The sequence below is a fragment of the Protopterus annectens genome, chromosome 7.part0 (assembly GCF_019279795.1).
Source record: "Protopterus annectens isolate FY-2018-M chromosome 7.part0, PAN1.0, whole genome shotgun sequence".
Classification (NCBI taxonomy): Eukaryota; Metazoa; Chordata; order Ceratodontiformes; family Protopteridae; genus Protopterus; species Protopterus annectens.
In genome coordinates, this window is record NC_056739.1 from 350,667,389 (window position 1) to 350,691,622 (window position 24,234).

Below are 24,234 nucleotides of genomic sequence, written 5' to 3' on the forward strand. Positions count from 1 at the left end.
GGGGACAGGATGGATGGTTCCCTGACCCTGTTCTAACACATCTGGCAGAACTGAAGGAAAATGAGGAAGCTGGCAAGGACACAACCAGCCAGAGAATGGAGGAATAGACTACTTCCAAGCCATAAAAATCAACATTTAGTATAATGGAGAGTACCCAGTTGTCTGTGCTCATCTGTTGCCAAACTGGAAAAGAAATAAATCAACCTGACATACAGAAGAATCTTGCTGAGAGGGAAGGAAGGTTAGATGGCAGACAGAACCAGATTTATTGGGAAAAGGAGGTTTTGGCCTCTAGGGCTTTAAGTGGATTTGTCTGAGAAAATTCACTTAGGAACCCTCTTGCAGGCAGTCTAGGCTGCTTAGGGACAAAGTTTAGACAGATAATTCCTCTGAAACTTGAGGACAGGGGAAACAGATTTGATTCAGGTCCTGCTTAACCTTACCCTTATCCTAACTGGTTTTAAAAACTTCTGCAGCAGTGCCACATAGATTCTGGTTGTCTAAGGGGGAATCTAAAAGTGTGCCCTTAAAGTCTTCAAGTAAGGCTTGAAGTTGCAACCAGGATTATTTCCTCATGACAAAGCCAGATGCAGTGGCCCTAGAAGGGGCATAAGCAGCATCACAACTGCATTTAATGGAATGGAGAGCTACCTGAGAAGGAAAACTCAAAAGAAAGGACAGTTACTGTCTGAATCAGGCATATCAGTCAAAATCTCCCCAAAGTTGGGAGAGAACAGCCAAGACCTATCTAGTCACGAGGGTCTGATAAGTAATGGGCCTAAAGGCCAAAGTAGCATAAGTATACACTTTTTTCCATACCTCTCCATAGCACAGCTGTCCTTTTTAGAAAAACAAAAACCTGGAAGAGGATAGCAGTTTGGGTGGCTTATTTGTGGACATAGAAACAGTAGGATCAGATGAAGGAATTTTGTACAAATACTTATCTCAGGGACTTTATAAAATCTGTCTGGCTTCTTAAGGGCCAGAGGCTGAGTCAGGAGCCTGAGAAGCTAAAACGTATCCAATAGGGCAGCTAAAACAGAATGGGCTGCAGAAGATCTAGGCAAGTCCATTTGCAAAAGATCATATCACTTTTGAACATCAGAAATTTGAGAACAACCCCACCTAGTGTTCCATCATAAAGACCACTGTATCCCAAAAGATAAATTCTTCAAATGGAGAATCAGGAAACTGAATCTTCATTGGACCCCAAGGTGTGGATCTGAGAGGAATATACCAATTACTCTTCACCAGAAAAAGTCAGAATCTCTAGGCCTTTTAGAGTGAATGGAAGATTAAGGAGCAGAAGGGGGACAGACAAGCCTTATGGGGGCTTCAGAGCCATAAGGGTATTGAACAACCCATGATAATCCTTAGTCACAGAAGCCCTTTTTATGCACAGCTTCCAACTGGCATGCAGCATACAGAACAGAAACAAGCAATGGACAATCCTCGGGTTCTACATCCGACCTGATGGAAATGTCCAGTGGAGGCCAGACAGCTGCAATATCAGTAAGTGACTTTTCCCTTAAGCAGCAGCTAAACTTTAGGAAGGGGGGATTCAGCCATGGTACCTTGAGCCAAAAACTTGAGATACTGGTTTTCTAAATAAACAGAGGGGGGACAACAGATGACTGCACTGTGCCCTAAGGACAAATCTCACATGTACGGTTGTGTGTAGCACTAAAAATGAAAAATGCACTGCTTGTGTCTTATCTTTAAGGGCTTTAGCCTTCCACACTTAAATTTTCCCTTCCTGGAAGACATAGAAAAAAAAAAAAAGGAGGAAAAAATAAAGGAAAGAACCCCATCGGGGCACTTATCTTTAGAAGTCTTGTTAGATCCGCTCAATGGCCACTGTACAGACCAAATTCAGAGGTAGCATTTGGACTGGCAGCAAAGTAATTCTGAGGATTAGGCGACCATACATCATATATGTACCTTACACTTTGCACGTAGGATGTCTGATGTATGATGCCTGGAAGGTGCAAAGGCTTTGATATATTGGCTGGAAGTTAGGCAAAATATCCCAAGAGTAAAGAATACTGTAACAGTGATAAGGAAGGACGTCACGCGCTCTTCCTAAATCCGTCAAAAGCCTCCCCATCCTTGTTAGAGGGAAGAGGATCAACATTTACTAAATATTTAGCTGCAAAGGAATTTGAAATGGAAATCATTGCAGTGTCAGGTCTGGGATTATAAAGTGAGTATTTGTAAAAATGAAGAACTTTACACAGTCTACCTACCTTCTTAGGGGCTGCAGGCAGGCTGTCAGACATGTTACAGGCTATAATTAAAAGCCTCCTCCAAACCTGGTACAGCAGAAGGAACAGCAGCAGGCTGAGGAAATTCAAGTTGTATTAAACCATACTTTTTTTTCCAAAGAAACTGGAATGTCAGTTTCCACTGAAAATACTGATTCATTCTACAGATGGTTTTACAGAAGGAAAATTCTTCAAAGAGAAGATCAGAAAAATTCTCAGAATTTGTTGTCTGATGAGAAATCATTTATTCCCTCCAATTCAATTCTCTGTTCATCACACTATGAAAGTGACCATTTGAAATGCTGGGACCCACTAGAATGAGTTCCAAAAAACAGAGACTACATATCCGAAAGAATGGACGTGCATATATTAGGTCCAATATACCATTACTCAGAATATCCCCTTTTCTCAGAGGTATGGTGATCTTGCACAGTTAGTACAAGTTCAGGGGTGGGGGGTGCAGAGGGGTTTGCTCTCCTGCAAAAAAGTTTAGAGAAGAGTGATTTTTGGGATTAGCTCTTTTCCTGTGTTTTCATTTTTTTCCCCAACTTGACAGCACTCGACATTTCAAGTGGTGACATTTCAACAGGGAGCCCACTGCAAATTTTCAAAAAATAATTTATTTTTATTTTCCCAGATTAACTAGAATGTGAATGGTTAATGGCCTGCAATAAGCCCATAGCTAAGACCAATAAAGACAGGGAAAGATAAATATTTAACTGTTCCTTTTTACCAGGAGCATCCAAAAAAGCAACCAGACTAATGCCAGTGACATCACCCCAAGAAACAGCTATTTTAGTCCTGCCACACACAGAAGCATTTCCTGCTCCTTCTTCAAAGGCCAACAAAAATGGTTCTTCTTATCCTCAACACAGGACACTAAAAGCCATAGAGGAAGTGACTAATCCCTAGTCCATGGTGGCTGAAGGAACTACAGAGGAGACAAGGGGAACCTGAAACTGGCAGTGAAGAATCACCCATCTGTGGTTCAGGCAAAATAGCATCCTGTTGAAATGGCAAAGGCTGTCTAGAAATTTTATTTCTTTGTGTCTGAAGGAAGGAAAGAAGAAACTGGCAAGCCGTTAAATGGTTAAGCTAAGAAAGAAACCTGAAATGCCACTAGCAATGTTGACAACAGTGTGCAAAAAGGTAAAGTACAGTTGTGTACACTTACCATAAATGTAGATGTTAGAGTGTCTTCACTGTTGCAGTCATGACTGTAGGGTTCTCCCCTGCCGGCAGGCAGTCCTCGGTCGGCCAGAATCCCAAAGTCTGGGTCCCGCGTCGGCTGCTCAGCCATGCTCCCTGACGTCAGAGCGCCAGGAGTATAAAACTGACAGCCGACGCCATGTTCTCCAGTTTTTCTTGCCCCAGATGTCAGGAGTTCCAAAATGAGTACGATCACATACCCTTTGCAAATACACCTCAGAAGAAGGGTGAAGGGAGCCACACAAAAGAAAAAATAAGAGGGGACAGGAGGGAGGGAAACCCAGACTGCAACAGTGAAGACACTCGAACATCTACATTTATGGTAAGTGTACACAACTGTACTATGTTCATCGTGTTTCACTGTTGCAGTCATGACTGCAGGGTTGAATCCCAAAGCAGAATAAAAGGGAAGTGGTCATAAAGTAGAGGGGGCGGCTAAAAGGCCCTGCAAGACTGCAGAAGCAAAGCCTGCCCTAGACTTAGAGTAGAGAGGTAGATTGTAGTGCTTAGAAAAAGTATGCACTGAACTCCAAGTTGCAGCTTCCAAAATGTCTTTGGTAGGAACTCCCCTGAGGAAGGCAGCTGAAGTGGCAGCAGCTCTGGTAGAGTGAGTCCTTATACTCCCTGGGATTTGCTTTCTATGGTGTGAATAACAAAATCTGATTCCATGAGCAATCCATTTTGAAATGGTCTGTTTAGAAATGGCTTTGCCTTGGGAACTTGAAGCATAAGAAACAAACAATTGTTCTGATTTCTTGATGTCCTTGGTTCTGTCCAGGTAAAAACGTAGTTATCTGTGTACATCCAAGGAATGCAAGAGCCTTTCCCCCTTATTTTGAGGACTGGGGAAAAAAGTTGGCAAGTGAATAGTTTGATTTAAAGCCACTTTGGAAACCACCTTAGGCATGAAAGTAGGATTAGTCCTTAAAGACACCCTGCCTTGATGAAAAATAATATATGGTTCCACAGCCATGACAGCTTGCAAATCGAAACTCTCCTGGCAGAGGTCAGAGCTAACAGGATGGCTGTCTTCCAAGATAAAAACTTGATGTCAGATGTGGCAGCAGGCTCAAAAGGAGATAAGGTGAGTTTTTCCAGAACATAGTTGAGATCCCAGGCAGGAATGGGAGGAGATCTAGGGGGCCTTAAGTTCTTAGCTCCTCTGAAAAACTGTCTCATGAGCTGGTGGGAAAAGATTGGAGGATCTGTATTATAATGAGCAGAAATAGCAGAGGCATGTATCTTTATGGAAGAAAAAGAGAGACCCTTATGTAAGAGGTCTGTCAGGTATAGTAAAATCAGAGGAATGTCAGGAATAAGAGGGTCTGAATCCTGAGCCTGCATCCAGGTGCAAAATCTTTTCCATTTTCCTGCATAAGATTTTCTAGTGCTAGGCCGTCTGGCTTCTAAAATGACATCCATAACCTGCTTGGGAAGGAGAGAATGAATCATAGACCCTGGATTAACCAGGCCGCCAGGTTGAAAGTTTTAACATGCGAGTGCAGAACCTGACCCTGGTGCTGGGACAGAAGGTTCGGAGACTGTGGTAAAACCCAAGGGGGCTCCAGAGAAAGGTTTTTCAGTGTTGGGTACCAAAACTGTCAAGGCCAATTTGGGGCCAGCAAAATTATCATCTTGGGCTTGTCCTGTTTGATCTTTAATAACACCTGTGGAAGAAGGGGTAGAGGCGAGAATGCATACCCTGAGAGGTTTCTCCAACTGAATGATAGTGCATCCACTTTCCAAGCTAGTTCGTGGAATGTCCTGGTGCAAAAAATCTGTAGTTGATGATTGAGGTGGGATGCAAAGAGGTCTATGTGAGGACATCCCCAGACTGCTGTAATCATCTTGAATATTTCGGTGTCCAGCATCCATTCGTGTGGGTCCGACAGGTTTCTGCTCAGACTGTCTGCCAGGAAGTTTTGCTTGCCTGGTAGAAACTGAGCTTGAAGTTCCAATTTGCAAGCTAGAGCTGTGTTCCATAGATTCATGGCTAGTCTGCAAAGGGGATAGGAATGTGATCCCCCTTGCTTGTTTACGTACCACATAACTGTGGTGTTGTCTGCCCGTATCAGTAGTTGCCCTGGCTGTAGAAGATTCCTGAAGGCCAATAGAGCATTCTGAATGGCTAACATTTCCTTTAAATTGATATGCAGGTGCTTCTGATCCTTTGTCCAAAGGCCCTGCAGACAGTTGCCCTGCAAATGGGCTCCCCATGCATAATCTGAGGCGTCCGTGGTTAGTATCTGACTGGCTGGAGGCAGACTGAAGGGTTTCCCTTTGTTTAGAGTACATGCCTTGGACCACCAAAGGAATTCCTTTTGAAGACAAGGCAGGATGGTGATCTGTATGTCTAAACTGTGGCAATGCTGAGACCATACACCTTTTAGGTACCACTGTATTTTCCTCATATGTAGTCTTGCATATGGTATAAGAAGGATACAGGAGGCCATGTAACCCAAAGCCTGCAGGAATTTCCTTGCAGATAGCCGAGTTAATGTTGCCAAGGTTTTGAAAGTTGAAGCCAGCTGTAATCGTTTTTCGTATGTCAGAAATGCCATCTGGGTTGTTGTGTTTAAAAGAGCACCCAGAAAAGTTATCTGTTGCGAGGGTGTCAAATTTTACTTTTTTATGTTGACAGTGAATCCCAGGAACTTGAGAAGTTTCTGAACAAATTCTAGATGCTGGAGTAAGACATCCTTGCTGTCTGCCTGAATAAGACAATCGTCTAGATAAGGATAAATTTGAATTCCCTTGAGTCTGCAATAAGCTACTACTGGAGCCAGGCACTTGAAGACCCTGGGCGCAGTAGACAATCCAAAGGGCAGCGCAGAGAATTGATAATGCCTCGATCCGGCCTTGAACCTGAGGTATTTTCTGCACTCCTGCCTGATGGGAATGTGTAAATAAGCCTCCTTTAAATCCAAAGTTACCATCCATGCATTTTTGGTCAGCATTGGGAGTAGCTGCTGTAGAGTAAGCATCTTGAATTTTGGTATTTCGAGAAAAGTGTTTAAGACTGACAGATCCAGAATGGGTCCCCATGAATTTTGCTTTCTGGGGACTAGAAAGAGCCTTGAGTAAAAACCCTGTCCCATTTCTGAAAGTGGAACCAGTTCTATGGCTTTCATAGCCAAGAGGGCTCCCACCTGGTTTAAGGCCTCTAACCATTGATGTTTTGGTATATCTGGCCATCCGCTTGAACTTGGTAGGGTATGAAAATGGAATTTGTAACCTCTGGAAACCACATCCAGAACCCACTTGTCTTGGGTTATACGAGTCCAATTTAGGTGAAAATGAGAAAGTTTTCCTCTGAGAGGGGCTTCCAGGCAAGAGGTTCCTGCAGCCCAACAGAGGAAGTCATTGAGCCTGTTTTCTATGAGCTTGCGGCCTGTCCTCTCCTCCCCTAGGGGTGGAAGCAGTCCACTGTCTTGGTCTATAAGAGGTTTGCGTTTGAGGCCTTCCTCAGGAGCGTCTGTATCTGCCCCTCTGACGCCTGTCTGAATTGGGAAAGGACCAATTTTTAGTAGGCCAATTCCTACTAAATCTGGGTGGCTGTACTTGTAAGAAATCCTTAACCGTTTGCATGGATTTTGCCTTGTCCTCCATCTTCTTTATCACCTCTTCAGCCTTAGATCCAAACAAAACATTATGCTGAACAGAAGCATCCAATAACTTAGCTTTTACTTGATCTGGCAAGTAAGGCATCAAATCCACAGTGTAAACCATGCTTCCCAACTTGTTCAGTGGCATGCATTAAGTCATGTAATTCCTTATCATCTGCACAGGCGGAAATGGAAGTTAGCTTTTGTTTCAAAACAGACAGAAGGAATTGCTGGTATTTCAGCATATGAAATTGACAGTTTAAAGCCCTAATAGATAAAGTAGCTGAAGTGTACACTTTTTTGCCCCATCTTTCTAAAGATCTGGAATCCTTCTCAGTGGGAATGGGGTTTTTAGCAGAAGCGGCCTTAACCTCCTTGGGGCCTTGAGAAATGGTTTCAGGATCAGCAGTAGGGTTCTTGTATAAAAAAGTGGTGGGAATCAGGAACCCTATAATATCTGTCTGGCTTAACAGGAGCTGGAGGAAAAGAGTCAGGAGTTAAGTTAGCCTCCAAAAAAGCATCATCCACAATATCCAAAATAGGAGGAATAGCCAGGGGTCTATGTTGGGGAAGAAGAAGAAAATCCCTTAGTCTTTTCTTAGATTCCGAGTACTCTTGTCCTTCCCAGTGAAAATGATCCCTCATTTCATGCAAAGTTTCCCCAAAGGAGAAATCCTCAGGGGGAGAAGCTGAAGGAATGGATTCCTCAGCATCAGAATCTTCATAAGGAGGGAAAGAATATTCCTGGTCAGAAGAAGAAACTGAAGAAACAGAAGCCTGATCAGAGGAGTCATAATACACTTCCTGCCTTGGCCTTTTATCTGGAGGGGGATGTGAACCCCTAATCATAGTAAGTAAGTCCTCCGTCATCTTGGGTGCCGGATTAGAAGAGGCCTGGGCTGCAGTTTTTGATTTGTTAGGAGTCTTTGCCTTTGTCTTTGCCTTTATTAGAAGTTGAGTAGGCCTGAAAACCCCTTCGGAAGCCGGTACCTGCACAGCGGCTCCGGACCCATCCGAAGGAGCATTGTCCGAAGGTCCTGCAACAGAAATATTCAAAGGCCTAGTTGGCTCCTCGAGGGAGTCCGTTTCGGCTGTCGGTTCCGAAATGGCTGACGACAGGGGCTGCAAAAGCGCCTCACTGACGACGGCCGAATCTGAAGCTGGCTCTGCTTGTACAACATCGTCTGATTTGGACCTCTGAGGCCTGTCTTTATCCTTGCGTCGTTTGTGAACTCCGGTAGCCGGAACCGTATTCAACATTTTGTAATTAAAATGCCTACTGAATGAAATGCAAAATCGTACCTTCGTTTAATCGTACGTTGATTGAATCTAGCACAAAACCGACAACTAGCTACGTCGTGGTCAGGGCCTAAGCAAGGAATACAGTAAGAATGAAAATCCTTATGAGGTATTCGCTTCCCACATGAAATACAATTATTAACTTTTTCTGACATCGGACTGAAGCAAGAAAAAAGTTTCCCCAACGGGGTACTTAGCTTTGAGTAGGAGAATAAAGTCTTCGAACTGAAGTACATTTATAAAAAATTGTCAGGAGTCAGCCGACCGGCACTTGCGAACTGCTATCACCGCACGGCAAGAAAGACTGGAGAACATGGCGTCGGCTGTCAGTTTTATACTCCTGGCGCTCTGACGTCAGGGAGCATGGCTGAGCAGCCGACGCCGGACCCAGACTTTGGGATTCTGGCCGACCGATGACTGCCTGCCGGCAGGGGAGAACCCTACAGTCATGACTGCAACAGTGAAACACGATGAACATCTGTGTGTGTGTGTGTGTATATATATATATATATATATATATATATATATATATACATATATATATATATATATATATATATATATGTGTATATATATATATGTATACATATATATATATTGTGTGTGTGTGTGTGTGTATATATATATATATATATATATATATATATATGTATATTTATATATATATATATATATATATGTATATATATATATATATATGTGTGTGTGTGTGTGTGTATGTGTATGTGTGTATATATATATATATATATATATATATATATATATATATATATATATATATATGTTAGAGAACTTTCATAAAAACATTGCAACAAGCACAAAAACACACTTGCCCCAGCCCCTAAAACATAATTCATAAAATCAATAAAATGTAAACTTGTCAAAAATACAGAACCACCACACTAGTTCAACTTACAGAAATGTTTTGTGACAGTTGCAAGAAAATTAAAACCTAGCTACAAAAAATCAGTTTTATAAAAGTACATTTTTAGTTATAAAAATAAAATGTTGGTGATAAACTCTCCCAAAACAATTAACCTGTACTGCAATGGAGAAATGTTTGCTGACCACCGGTTCATGAAAGCCTGCAAAAGGAGTGATCTCTTAAGCAGCAAGAACACACTGAAGGGCTTGGTGCCCAAAATGCTGGCTTTCTCTGTGCTCAAACTTCCAATGGTCTGGGTGCATAGAAGGTGCCCATAAGCTTAAAGATGAAAACCAAGCAGATGAATTAAATATATGCATATGATTCAAGGGAGTGGAACAAATTAATCTTGGAAGAGCACAGATGAAAAATCGCATTAATGCAGACTATACAGACAATTCTGAACCCGGATTCAGACAATTTAAGGTTGATGCATAAATTAGCTAGCAGTTTCACTAAACATACTATCATCTTGCATCAAACACACTTTCTTTAATCATACTTCCCCACTCCTGAAGACTTACCAGTTCACAGTACTTTTGGTTGCTATCATCTAGGCAGTAACAAAAGGGCTTTTGTAGATTCTTTTCATGATGCCTCTACCCAAAAGCTCTAATGTACACCACTGAAATGGTATTCTTACCTATATTCTTTAAAAGATTAAAGCCTACATCCTGGACGCTCACACACTGAATTCCTGTTTCACAGTCACCAATAAAGGATTAGCAGAAGAAAGCTATTCCTCCACTGTAAGCCATTTACCACACTGCTATAAGCTGTTCACCACACCACCCATGCCACTTCAGTGACCTGGTTTGCTACTGGGTTGAAAGCTGACAGTGATGGACTATGCTCCCTGTGCCACAAAGCCAGCACCTCGAACACACCTGATAGCAAAGCAGCAAGGCTACCATTTGTAGCCAAATATGGGACCTGGAGAAATAAGACAGCAGAGAAGGGATTCCTGTGGAAAGAGGGAAAAGCATAGAAGAAAAAGGCAGACAATAAAAGTATTAAATTATAAAACAGTACAAAATACCACGAGACGTGTCCACATACAATAACTACTTGCTATTTGCAATAAACTAAGGTACTCCTTTCAACTTACTGTTACATCGATCACAAGCATATATTCTCCCTTCTAAAGCCTCAGTCTCTGTAAACTTTGCCAGCATTTCAGTCAGCTTGCAGTCTGTATGATGACCCACTGTGGTACTCTTCTCAAAGCAATGGTAACGCTCTGGGAACTCAAGGGACAGGTCCCAGAATGGCTCAACTGTGTTTGACTTGTAATTACATGTTACACAGGTTACCTGTTAAAAAAATAATAGTAATAATAAATCATATTGTGTGCATTCTGTGCTGTAATGTTTACTACAGGGGCCTAATCACAGCAAATCACAAAAGGAAAAGCATTTCCTGTATTGGTTAACATGTTGCACGGAGGTTGAATCAATCAGCTTACTAATTACTTATTTAAAACATGGGCCCCTGTGGTTTACTACAGACTGCTAGTGAGAAGTGCCACAATACTGATGCCTCTTTTTATAAAAATAAGTTATGTACTCACCATAACGTTCTGTGTGAGTTGTTTATCTCGCCTTTATTCTTACTGATGGGTTCAGAGCCCATCCTCAGCTCCGACTCAGCCAACTGCAAAAGCTCCTGGTCTTCAATCAGCTCGAGGCCAACTCCCTATCCCATGATGCACCTTGTGCTTCCCTCAGATCTTGTTTGCTGCCAATAGACTACATACCACTACTAATATGCTAAGATTAGCAACTGGATAAGAGACAATAAAACTATGACATCATTGAATTCTCAGTCCTCAAGAAGCCGGGCTGGAGAGTGGGACGTAAGAATGAAGGCAAGATGAACAACTCGCATGGAACGTTATGGTGAGTACATAAATTCTTTATATGAAGTTCTATCTCGCTGTTCATTCTTACTGATGGATAGCGTCCCAAGCACCATCTTTCTCGGGTGGCTCACAGGAGAATGTTTTTCAGTACAGTGGAACCAAAGGAAGCCCTGTCCCTGGAGGCTTTGTCTACTTTGTAATGAGTGAAGGTATGAGGCCTTGAACAAGTATAGCTGCTGCACGAATAGTATCCAATGGTAATTTAGCAGTAAAGGCTGATGAAGTAGATACAAATCTAGTAGAGAGTAGAGTAGACCTTTATTTTCTGTTTTAACAGTGTATTCACTGAACTGTAAGTGAAGGAAACAATCTGATAACCATTTTGATAAGGTGTTTTTTGCCACTGGAGCACCTTTTTTAGGAGACAAAGAGCTGTTCTGTTTTCCTGAAATGTTTGGTCCTGTCTAAATAGGATCGAAGTTGCCTGTGAACAAGCTTGTGCAGCATATGTTCCATCTTATTAGTGTTTTTAGGGAAAAATACGGGTAAATTCAACAGATTGGTTGAGATTTGTCTCTGAGTAAACTTTAGGTAAAAATGATGGATTCATTCTGAGTGAGACTCTGTCATTATGAAAAATCAAATAAGCGGGTTTTTAATGGACATGGCCTGTAACTTTAAAACCCTCTGAGCAGAAGTAATAGCTATTAAAAATGTGGTTTTCCATGATAGATACTCAAGTCACAAGATGAGGCTGGTTCGAAAGGGGGGAGGATTATTCGGGAAAGAGCAAAATTTACATTCTATGACATACCTGGAGCTTTGATGGGTGGTCTCAAATGAACAGCACCCTTGAGAAATGCTTTAGAGAGTCTATGTGACATATTAGACCCCTGGTTACCAAGATGAAAGTAAGAAATTGTTGCCAATTGAACTCTTAATGGTTGCTTCCGCTGCCCCTTCATTGAAAAGTTTAGTCAAAAACTGCAGAATGGACAAAACTGAAGCCAGGTATGGGTCAATATTGTTCTGAAACGCCCATATAGAAAACCTTTTCCATTTACTAAGATACAACTTCCTGGTAGACTACTTATGAGAGGATGTTAAAATATGCTGAGCCGCAGCTGACAGGTTGTGAATCCTGGCTATGTTTGAAATTTGGAGCAGCCAAGCTGTCAGTTTGGGGGACTAAAGAGAAGGATGAGAGCCCCTGATGAACGAGTCAGAAGATCAGGCACTGGGTCCAGAATCCAAGGTTCTTCCGATAGATGAGGCTGGTGGAAGGGGAACCATATTTGACGAGGCCAGTAAGGGGCTATTAAAATTATGGCCCTTCCAAGAGCCATGGCTTTCTGTAAAACTTTGGGTATCAGAGGGAAAAGAGGGAAGGCATAAAGGAGACCCAGGGCCAATTGTGCACAAGTGCATCCCTTGGGGCATCCCCCGGAGGGGGGATTAGGATAAAGTAGCTGCTGCATTTCATGTTTGTTGGAGTTGCAAAGAGATCACAGCAAGGCTGGCCCCATTTGCGGAATATCCTTTCCGCTACTTCTTCCTTTAGGGACCACTTGTGAGGCAATAGAATTGCCCTGCTCGGTTTGTCTGCTATCACAATGAATCCCCCCAGGATGTGCGTTGCTATCAGAAAACGCTGGGTGGAAGTTGCCCACTGTCATACTCTCAGGGCCTCTTGACATAGGGGATAAGATCTGGTTCCTCCTTGTTTATGTACCAGTCCACTGACATACTGTCTGTCTGAATTGCAATAGTTCCCAGAGGGAGAGAGTCTTGAAAGGACTACAACGCTAGAAGTACTGCTCTCATCTCCAGGACACTGATATGCAGATGAACCTCATGTTTCCTCCATGTGCCTACGGCTGTACTTCCCTGATAATGCCCCCCCCCCACCTTATCAGGGAGGCGTATGTGTTCACCGTGGCTATAGGAGTGGGTAGGACAAAGTGGTGACCTAGAGTTACTTGGTGAGAGATCAGCCACCACTGAAGGTCCTTCTTGCATGAATTTATCATGATTTTGTGTGACATTAGAAGTTCTTGAAAAGACCACTGTGTGAACAGCAGCTATTGCAGTACACGCATATGCATCTGACCTAAAGGAATCACAATGATTGCTGCCGCTACTGTCCCTAACAATTTGAGTACCATTGAAACTGGGGCTTTTTCTCTCTGGAGCAGGTCCAGGACCTGTTTTCATAGAACAAACTTTTTCTGGTGGAAGGTTTAAGGTCATGGTAATGGTATTTAGCTCTGGTCCTATAAAAACTGTATGTTGTGAAGGTGACAACAGATTCTTCTGAATTTATGGTAATCCTCAACTGACTGCAGAGGATCAAAGTTGTGTCCCTTGCTTGTATGAGTTTGATGCCTAGTGGTGGCAGTGAGGAGCCAGTTGTCGAGGTATGGAAACATCTGGAATCTCAAACATCTCAGGTGAGCCATGACTACTGCCATGCATTTGGTGAACACACTGGGGACTGTAGTGAGACCAAAGGGCAGAGCGCGAAACTAATGACTGGCTCCTAGTCGGAAGCGCAGATGGTCCCTGGATGGCCTGTCCATTTTTATGTGGTAGTATGCATCCTGCAGATCTATCGAGCCATCCAATTGTCTTTCCCTAAAAAGGGAAGTATTGACTGTAGCGTGACCATCCAGAATTTTATCTTTTTTTACAGACTTGTTTAGTCTGCTGAGATCCAAAATGGGTCTCCAGTCCCCCGTTTTCTTTGGAGCTAAAAAGAACCTTGAGTAAGTTCCGGATCCCCTCTGGTCTGCTGGGACTGGTTGGATAACCCTTTTCCAGTAACCTTTGAATCTCTGTGGCTGCTTGTTCCCTGTGACTGGGTGGAATGTCCAGGATTTTTCTTATTGGGGGGAGTGGCAAATGGAATTGAGTATCCTTTGGATATGATGCTTTGTACCGAGCTGTCTAATTTTTAGCCGGGTGTCTGGGTACAAAGAAAACTGCCCCCTGACTGCCTCCAGAGATGGACAGGCGGGCCTCCTCTCAGGAGCGTTGATAGGGCTTCCCAAAGAACTGTCGCCCTGATTCTGCAGACCCCCTCTGCCATGTGGGAGGAGTCTTCCATTATTACTCCCTCCTCTGCCTCTAGAGGGGGGGGGGTTCACCACAAGTGCCCTGGAAAGCTCCTTGAGTTTTATGGAACCACATCTTCTCTCCCCTCTGACCTTTGGGGCAGGGTCTGGTAGAGGTGGAAAAACAGACTCCAATGGCAGAGCGTCTCTTTCCGTCCTGCTCACTCCTGGTAAGCGTTTCCTTCACTTTGGGTCCAAAAAGGGATGAGCCATCGAAAGGGGTGTTAATAAAGGAGGACTTAAAGGGCTCTGCAAAGGAACATAAGCGCACCCAGGAATGTCTCCTAAGAGTAACTCCTGTACCCGCTGCCCTACTTGTTCCATCAGCTGTATACGAGACCAGATGCATGGAAGAGTTTATAAGAGAATTTAGGGTAGTGAACTGGGAAGTTACCTTCTCCGAGACCCCCGCAGCTACTGAACCCTGTAGAGTATCTCCTAGTTCTTTCAGGAGATCTCTCTGCAACCTAGTAAAGTGCTTTAGATAGTTCAGTGATCGGACAGCAAAAGTCGCTGAACTAAACAAACATGTGCTTATTATATCTGTCCATGATCCTAGAATCCTTATTAGGAGGATGGACAGACGTAGAAGTTTGACAGTTCCTTCTTGGTGGCTGCTGCCACCACCATAGCATAACACCCACTCCTTTGGTCAGGAAGGTCTTGTCCTGTGGGGGGGGGGTTTATAAATGTATTAGGCCTCCTAGGGACAGGCTCCATGGTATCCGGCGACTCCCACGCCCTTCCAGAGATTAGCTCAATCAGCTCAACAAAGAGTGGAGACACTGAAGTGGTGGAGGGCTGAGACCCAAAAGCCTTCAGGAGGACTGACTTATCAGTAGGGTTAATAGACTTCCAGCCACCCCTCTGCTTAAGAATTTTCAGGACACCTGCGAAGGAGATATCCTCTGAGGGGAACTGTGGGGACCCTTCTGACTAAGTCAGTGTCTGAAGTGACCGATTCCTGTGGAGAGTCCAGATGTTTCCTCTTGCAAAGTCCCTTCCTAGGAACGTCTTCAGTGGAGCTTCTGGAGGTGTCTCGGAAGAGCAGGGTCTGCCCAATGGGGCTTCCTGAGGCTCAGTCTCTAAGCTTTAGAGGGATGCGTGATGTACAGGTAGACATCGGTGCTTTGGGGAAGGACCTGCTGGTTCTGATGTTGTGGTTGTCGGCATGGACAACACCCTCCTCACAGCATCGAAGGCACCCCGGTCCCGACGCAAAGAGGCATCCTGATCTGAAAATATGGAAGATTCCCTCAGCACCAGAACAGAGGGTCCCAAGCCCAAGGTAGGAGCAGAGCTCACACAAGCAGAGGTCCTGAGAGGCAAAGTTGGAACTGAAAAATCGGTCCAACTATCCTCCCCGGACCCGACCAGTGAGTGTCCGTCCCTAGACCCTTCAATCGGCACCGAAGATGTCAGGGTAGTCGGAACCAACAAGCCTGAAGCAGGTGTCGGACCCAAAAGCTCCGCAACCATCAGCTCAGAGTACTCCGGCTCCGAAACTTGAGACAGATCGGAGGAACATAAGAAAGTGGGAGGGATTTCGGTTCCGAAGTCTCAGGGATCGGCCCCGATAAAAGTTTGGCAAGCGCTTGTGTCTGCAGAAGCCGCTGCACCACACAATCCACATCCATATCTGAAAGTCTGCTTGAGGACCGAGAAGAATGAATAGATGAAGCCACCGACTGTAATATTAGGGACTTCAAGGTAGTAGACACCGGCTCCAAGACCGGGGACTGGCTCCTAACTGTAGCAACAGTCAGCCCCGATGACAGTGGAGCTGATGTTGAAGACTTCTCTGGCCTTGATTTGCTGGTCGATGGGCTTTACCTCGGTTCCGACGAACCCAAAGAAGTTTTTGAATGTCTGTCATGATTGTCTTTATCCAGTGACTCCTGAAATGAAGATTTCAATAAACATCTACCCATTAATTTTCCCTTTCATTCATGCAACATCCTGGAACTAAAAGAGTGGCATATAGAACAGTCTTCCTGTAGGTGTACCTCACCTAGACAGTACAAGCAAATCAGTATGTCCATCAGTGATGGACATTTTTTGTCCATACTTGGGGCATTTTTTAAATCCAGACCTGGATTTTTCCTTCTCCTGTTGAGACGTATCAAACCACTAACTCCAACAGTTAATGAAAGAAAAGGGAAGCCTATAGAAAAATATGCAGGCTTGTCAAACAATAGGAATTACTACTAGCCCTCTAACATAAATGGGCTGTTGCCCAATAAACACAGCAAAAACGTCTAAATTAGTTTAACTAGACAAAAGCTAACACTAGCAATGAAACTACTGGAAGAAAGGCAATATAATAAGCCCTAAACAACAAAACGGCCAGTTTTATTACACAAACAAGTACTAGCCCTCTAAATTAAATGGGCTCTAAAAATCACACACACACACACACACACACACACACACACACACACACACACACACACTAGAAGCTTTATAATAACTACTGCTTTATAAGAAAACTACTAGAATAGACAGTCTATGGGTTAGGGAGATAACCAAGTCCTAAAAATACAGTCACGACGATAAACTACAAAAAAACCTGCTAACAGCACACTAAAAAAAAAAAGCCTGAAATACTAAGAAAAGGAAACTTATACGATACACTTATCTACTGATGAACTCTCAAGGAAACTTTCCAACAAAACGAATAAGAACTGTTTTTTTTTTTAGTTGGTGAACACTATCTAGTTGCAGCGGCAAACGAGATCTGGGGGAATCACAAGGTGCATCATGGGATAGGGAGTTGGCCTCGAGCTTTTGCAGTTGGCAATCAGTAGGAATGAAGGCGAGACAGAACAACTTCACATCAAAGGTTTTACTAGCTGTAAAAACAAAACAGCAGTACTATGTGAATACAGATTCAGTTCTAACTTTTTATGCATGCAAACAGTTCATGAAACATTTTGATAACCAAGATGCTATCCTCCAAAAAAAGGAAGCCAATCTGGTGGTCCCCTGCCATAAACAAACTGTACAACAGAAGGAAGAAACTGTTGCAAGAGAGAGTAAAATCCCATGAGTGGAGGAGCTCCCTGGTCAGCCTCAGTAAGAAGCGGAGATCCCTTATAAGATCCTTCACAGCTAGCTATGAAAACAAAATCGCCACTAATTCTAAGGACAACCACAAAGCATTCTATAGCTATGTCAAGAATCTCGATGGCAACACCCAGATCTGCTCTGAAATGCAGCATAACGGCACAAAAATTACAGAATCAACTGATATTGCCAACATCCTAGCAGATAGTTTCAGTGCTAACTTTACCGCCACCCCCCACTCCCTAAAGGATCCATATCTACACAGGAATAATGCAGAGTCCCTGTAATCACAACTATGCAGGTAAAAGCTGCACTCTCTAAAGCCAAAAACACAGCATCCATGGGACCGGACAACATCCCAGGCTGTGTTTTACACAAACTTCAGAACAAACTGGCTCCCCCCTTAAGCACTATGTTCAATAATAGCCTCACATCAGGCTTTGTGCTCACTAAATGGCGCACAGCAACAGTTATCCCACTCCACAAAGGGGGAGCCACCACTGATCCCGGGAACTATTGACCTATTAGCCTAACGAGCCTGGTCTGCAAGGCCATGGAACGTATCATCATGGAACTCATTAACAAAGACATCGGTAACCTCCAAACTCTGGATCCCACCCAGTTCGGGTTTGTGAAAGGCAGATCATGCCTCCTGAACCTGATCGACTTCGAGGCAGTCACCAAAACCGTAGATGAGGGTAAGGTGGTTCACACAGCCTATCTTGACCTCGCCAAGGCTTGACACCAACACCATCCCCCACTCTGGAATTATAGCTAAACTCACTAAACTAGGTATAAATCCCTACCGTCACAAGATGGGTTGCCAACTGGCTCACTGACAAACCACACTGTAAAAGTTGCAGACTCCAAATCTGACCTCAAAGCAGTGACAAGTGGAGTACCACAGGGTTCAGTCCTGGGATCTCTCCTGTTTGGTATCTACTTCTCTGAAGTACAGGCTAACACAGAAGGCCTCTGGCTAAGGAAGTTCGCAGATGACTGCAAACTAGGAGCCATAGTCAAGTCCCCAAATAATGTGGACATCCTACAGAAGGGCCTCGCTGAGACAGATGCCTACTGTCAGAGCCATGGCCTCAAGCTCAATGCCAAAAAGTGCAGTGTCATCCCCTTTGGTAAAAACTCTGTACCCATGAACTACCACATAGGCAGCAATCTACTCAACACTGAATGTGTGATAAGAGACCTTGGGACCCAGGTGGACAGCAGTCTCTCCTTTGATAGTCACACCGCCACAGTAGTCAGGAAGTCCTTCTACGTGGCACACATCATAAAAGGGTTCTCATCCAGGAAAAAATAGGTCATTGTTCCTATCTACTCGACACTCATTAGACCCATTATAGAGTACAATGCCCCTTTTGGAATGTACCTCAAGACATCTACAGCAGCTTTTAAGACCACAGAAGTACGTCACAAAGAAGATTACTGGCCTGTAACAAATGCCCTACACGGACGGTCCCAAATAACTCCAGCTTTACTCCATAGCATATCGCCTACTCTGAGGTGATCTCTGCCTAACATATAAAGCTATGTCAAACCCAGAGCTGTTGGACATGCTACACCTAAAGAAATCCCAGTCCCTCCGAGCTACATGCTCTAGGGACCTAAACCTTGTCACCACAATAAACACGACATGCTGGAGGGAGAGATTCCTGTCCCAGGGACTTCCCATACTCTGGAAAAGGCTACCCATCTATGTCAAGCAAAGTTCTTCATTAGCACTCCAAGAAAATCTTGATGAGTGGATGGGAAACAGGAAATACACCCCGGGGATCACTTCTGTGTCTCTGCTCGACAGTGGCACAGGAAAATAACTTTCTTGGGTGGCGTAAGCCATGGAACCTTGTTGGCTAGGCTTACGTAGGCCCTTGGGCCGATAGTTAGTACCTACCTATGAACCTATAAGCAGAATGCTGTATGTATATACGCATACAGAAACACGTTCATATACAGTGTTAGTCACAGTGATTCTTCAGTAAACATGCAACATGAACATTGAAGAAACGATGATTCAGATGTTTTGCAAGACAAATTTCATATTAAAACTGCACAATGCAGTTCCATTAAATTAACTACTACTTAAGACATAAAACAAATGTCTGATGTGACAGGAGTTGATGTGGATAACTGTTGTCAGATCAGTATAACTAACCTTATAGGTTTCATAGGTGCTTACTAAGCAAATAACCACAAGGGCCTTTTTAAGCCCAGACATGCATCCGAAATCTCTGGTACCCTTGATAAGTGTAACAGCCAGCTTGGGAGACTACGCAGAGGCCTGGGAGATTAACCATGGAGACAGGCTGCCCATCTCCCTTAGAGACATAGGTGCCAAACCAGGGATGAATTTTGTGTTCCCCATCCAATTGTCCAAGTTACACTTGAAATGGATTAGGGAGGAACTCTGCTTCACATGGACGGTGAGCCTGTTCCAGAGAAGGGGTAGTCTCTAGGATACATACCTGTCTCTACAACAGGTCCCTATGTCACAGGCAAGTTTTAAGTGTTTAGAATGGGTAATTCTGGTGTTGTTTGTTTTGCAGATATGCATGAGGTCCATCTGAGTGGGGTCTGACAATGCCTTGTATGCCAGGCATAGATTTCCCCCTCAAAAGCCTGTAGGAGATTGAATATAAGGATAGGGCCTTGAGGCAGTCTGCATAGGACATGTTACTTATGCCATGGATTCTTTTGGTGAGGAACCTCTGTGAACATTCCAATTGTTGGATATTCCCAGTTAGGTACATTCCAAAGGGGGCACTTACTCCATGACTGTTTTATTTGAAACCTGGATCCCTGTTTCTTTCCTTTTGTGCCAAACACAGTAGAACAATGACTTCCTTGGACACAGATGCCATACCTTTGTTTATACGTTGCTCAACATAGAATGATTTCTTCACTTCTGTAGACACATGATGGTCAAAGGATAGATTAGTGTCTGTGAGTCTCCCCCCATGCCCCTGTCTAGTGGGTCAACTCTTAGGGGTGTGTTGCCAATATGACAGTTACCAGAGGTGAAATTCCCCAAGGATACTATTATGTATTTCTTGGCACTGGTTTTGCTCTGTGGCTCTGGCACCAGTTGTTTGTCTATCAGCCCTTCCTGGAGAACATTTGTATCGGTCGGTGATTCAATGACAGCTCCTAATTTGCAATCTGCAAATTTAGTCAGCCAGAGGCCACTGCTGATGGCCTTGACTTCAGAGAAGTAAATGTCAAAAAGGAGTGGTCTAAGGACCAATCCCTGAAGGACTCAGATTGTGACTGGCCTCTTTGTAGAGGTGGACTCCCAAATTCCAACTTCATGGGACCTGTCTGCAAGCCAGCTGGCTATCCACTGGGTAACATAAGGGACTGTACCTAACCTCTTAAGTTTTTCAACAATGCCTGAGTAGGGGATTGTGTCAAATGCCTTGGCCAGGTCAAGGTATGCACAGTGAACCATCTTGCCCTCATCTATTCCTTAGGTGACAGTCTAAAAGTCGTCCACCAGGTTGAGTAGGCATGAGCTGCCCTTGATGAAATCAAACTAGGTTGGGTCCAGTCTCTGGAGGTATCCTATGCCATTACTGATCAAGTCCATGATAACTCTTTCCATGGCTTTGCATATGAGACTAGCGAGACTTACGGGTCTGTAGTTTTCAGGGTCTGTAGATGGCCCACCTTTGTGCAGAGGGATGACTGTTGCTATTCTCCATTCATGAAGGCACAATGCTAGTTTGGAGGCTACAGTTAAATAGCAATTCCAGAGGGACTGATAGATCAGGTTTCATGATAACTACAAGGAATCCAGGGATACTGTCTGGGCCCACTGATGCTGTGTTCTTGGCCTTAGAGAGAACATTAAGGACTGGTTTCCTACTGATAAGCAGGGGGAGTTATATTTGATGGTATTTCCTGAGGAAGGGGAAGAGAGGTAAAGGTGGAGCTGAATTTGTTGGCCAAGAGGTTTGCTATGTCTTCTGCCTCAATATAGGTGGCTCCATTTACAATGAACTTACATAGAATAGTGTATTGCCTTTGGAGTTGCGGACATAGCTAAAGAATGCCTTGAGTTTGTCCTTGGCCTGGGAGGCTAAATTTTATCTCAAATTTGGCTTTGGTATACTTTTTGTCTTCAGAGTTGTTTGTTTAGTTTGAGAAGAGTGCTTCATCCTTTTTGCCATGATCATCTTCCTTCTGTTATACAGCCTATTGATGATGAGAGTCCACCAGGGTGGCTTGTTTTTTGGAATCAGTTCTGTACTTCCCTTGGATACAGCTGCCTCTCTCCAACTATCAACATGCTTGCATAGGGTTTCTGTGAAGAGTTCTGCTTAAGCAGCAGTGTTCGCTTAGTTTATGGGGTCTTCAAATTTTGCTAGGTTATCACTTAGTAGGAAGTTAGCCTTAAAGAAGTTTCTGAATATTCCAGGGTTAGCTGGGGTTCCAGGTCTTATTTTTACTTCAAAGGAGACCATTCTGTGGTCTGACCTTACCAGAGAAGACATTACACTAGGGGGTGTACAGCACTCTCCCATATAAGTGAGGACCAGATCCAGTACGGTTGCACACCTTGTTAGTATACTGACAATCTGGTCCAGGCAGTTTGTGTTTTCAAAATACAGGAATCTCTGTGCCTGTATGTTTGGTGTCATATACGATTCCCAATTAACAGTGGGGTAATTAAAGTCGTCCATGAATATGGTACTGGTTGGATGGGTAGTGTTTCCAATAAGTTTAAATACATGGTATGGATTTCCTAGGTCACAGAGAGGGACCTACAGCTTTCAAGGAAATGGTATTTGCCTCACATTAACTTCTCTATCCTAAGCACAATACATACATTCTTATCTGCATAATGTAAGAATTTACATCTGGTGACAAACCTACTGTTAGTCCTTCTGAATGATGTAAGAATCTAAATCTGACAGACATACTGATTAGTTTACTGTAGTGAATCCCTGTTTTTCATGTATATGTTGCTTTGAATATTTTCTGTATATCAGCTAACTGTTTACTTATTTTTGTAAATGACAATCTGTAGAACATGTGGTGCTTTTCTCCCAGGGCCTCCACTGAAAAAGGGCTACTTAGCTCAGTTGGATAAACCCAGTCAACAAATGTAAAATAAATAAATTGATTTTGCCTATTGTAATTTAAACATGGAGTAACTTGAGTGCATTGTTCTGTTTGACCATCCCGGAGGTATATATTTTTTATATAAATCGAGACACCTCCATCTTTAGTCCTTGTCTGTGTAGTAGCTGGTCTAAATGTGTGGAAGGCATTATAACTTTGCACTGCTGGTGTGCTCTCCACAGCTTTAAAACATGTTTCAGTGACTGCGGAAATGTTAGTATTGTACAGAGTGAAGAGGGCTTCTAGGGAGTGGAGTTCTTCAGTTTGACATTGCCTAAAAAAGGCACTATGGGGTAAGGACAATGTTTTAGCTAATATTCGAAAGGTGCAGACCATCCCTGGCAAAGCTGTATGGTCTACTGCCCATCTCCTTCTATGCTGACAAATACTGCACCCCCCTTAGAATGACACCAGAAACTAAGCCAATCATGAAAGTCAGTCATCTTTTGTTCACATTGTAGCATCATCCTTAGAGAAGTAAAATGCTGCTCAATGCTAGGCTCATCCCAGCCTGGGACACATTTCAATAGCTCCATGATGCATCTCTTCATATAGTCTACAGAGGTACTTCTCAGGTCATTTACACCTATAAGGACTATGACTGAGTTGTACCAGTACTTGTGGTCCAATGACCCAAGTACATGTGTAATATGGCAGACAGATCCTGCCCCCTGACAAGGAACTGACCATGACTTTTTCCTTGCACAGCCTTGTGAAAAGTACATCAGTGTGTCTCACAATGGAGTCTCTAATGACTAGAATGTTGGATTCTGTGGTGGCTTGCCTTACAGGCCTAGAAATAGAGGCTCCATGAGATGTGGCTGTGTGTTGTTGTGGGTCTTGTTTTGAATGTGTGTGTTCGGGGTAGCTGAGGATGTTTATTATGTGTACTTTGTCTAGGTGGTCTCTGGTGTTTAGGAAGGTTACATTTAAGTGCATCAGCATATGTGGGTCTGTGTGTTTGCTTTGAACTGTGTGAGATAGGTGCAGCACGTGTACTACTGGCAACCTTACTGATATTAGGAGTGCTTTTACGCGAGAGCTTTGCCTCCAGTGACATTGTGTAAATACATCACTCACATACCTTATCAGTTTTGCTTGAGAATTAGCTGGTTGCCAGTAAACATGAGGCAATTTCTACATTGCCTCAGGATGCCCATATCCACCAATCTGGTAATGAAAATAGTGGGAAATTTCACATCCATGGCAATAGACCCTTTTTACTGATTGGACAGATGGAAGGAGAATATAAAGTATGTCAGGAGTATCCAGTTTGCAACTCAGGGGGCAGTGCTTTTCCACTGCAAACTAGTTATCCTCTGTGTAACTAGGTATTGGTAAAATTTCAATGGTGCTTTTACAGGAAAAATGTCAACTCAAGGTGCCTGTGACTATACAAGGCACTGCCAAACACAAGGGGAAACTAATAAGTAGAGTCTGATTTATGGATAAAGTATTTAGGCAGATATTCTGAAGTTAGATGCAAATCAAGCACTACTTACTGAAAAGAATTAGCTTGTCAAGAATGATAAAGAGAGGGGCGTCACACGAATGCCTGCCTACTACTAGTGCTGGTCTCAACACAGCTTCCCTCTGCTCAGATACAATGCTTTTCTCACTAGAAGCAAAACAGTAGCACTAATTCCAAGATGAGAAGCAGGCAAGAGTGTGTCTGGTGACCCATAGTCTTGTTCCAGATGATATAAGGGTTTGTAGGCTTGTTGCACCTTTTTCCTGGTAGATGCCTTGAAGA

The 24,234-nt window shown here is 43.4% G+C and overlaps 1 protein-coding gene across 1 annotated transcript in view; it reads right to left on the reverse strand.

The window, feature by feature from the left end:
• Nucleotides 1-24,234, reverse strand: part of USP49 (ubiquitin specific peptidase 49) — a 766,281-nt gene that overhangs the window by 301,248 nt on the left and 440,799 nt on the right. The window contains exon 3 of the mRNA XM_044076920.1: nucleotides 10,411-10,615. Coding sequence (XP_043932855.1) covers nucleotides 10,411-10,615 — 205 coding nt within the window. The remainder of the gene's footprint in view (nucleotides 1-10,410; nucleotides 10,616-24,234) is intronic.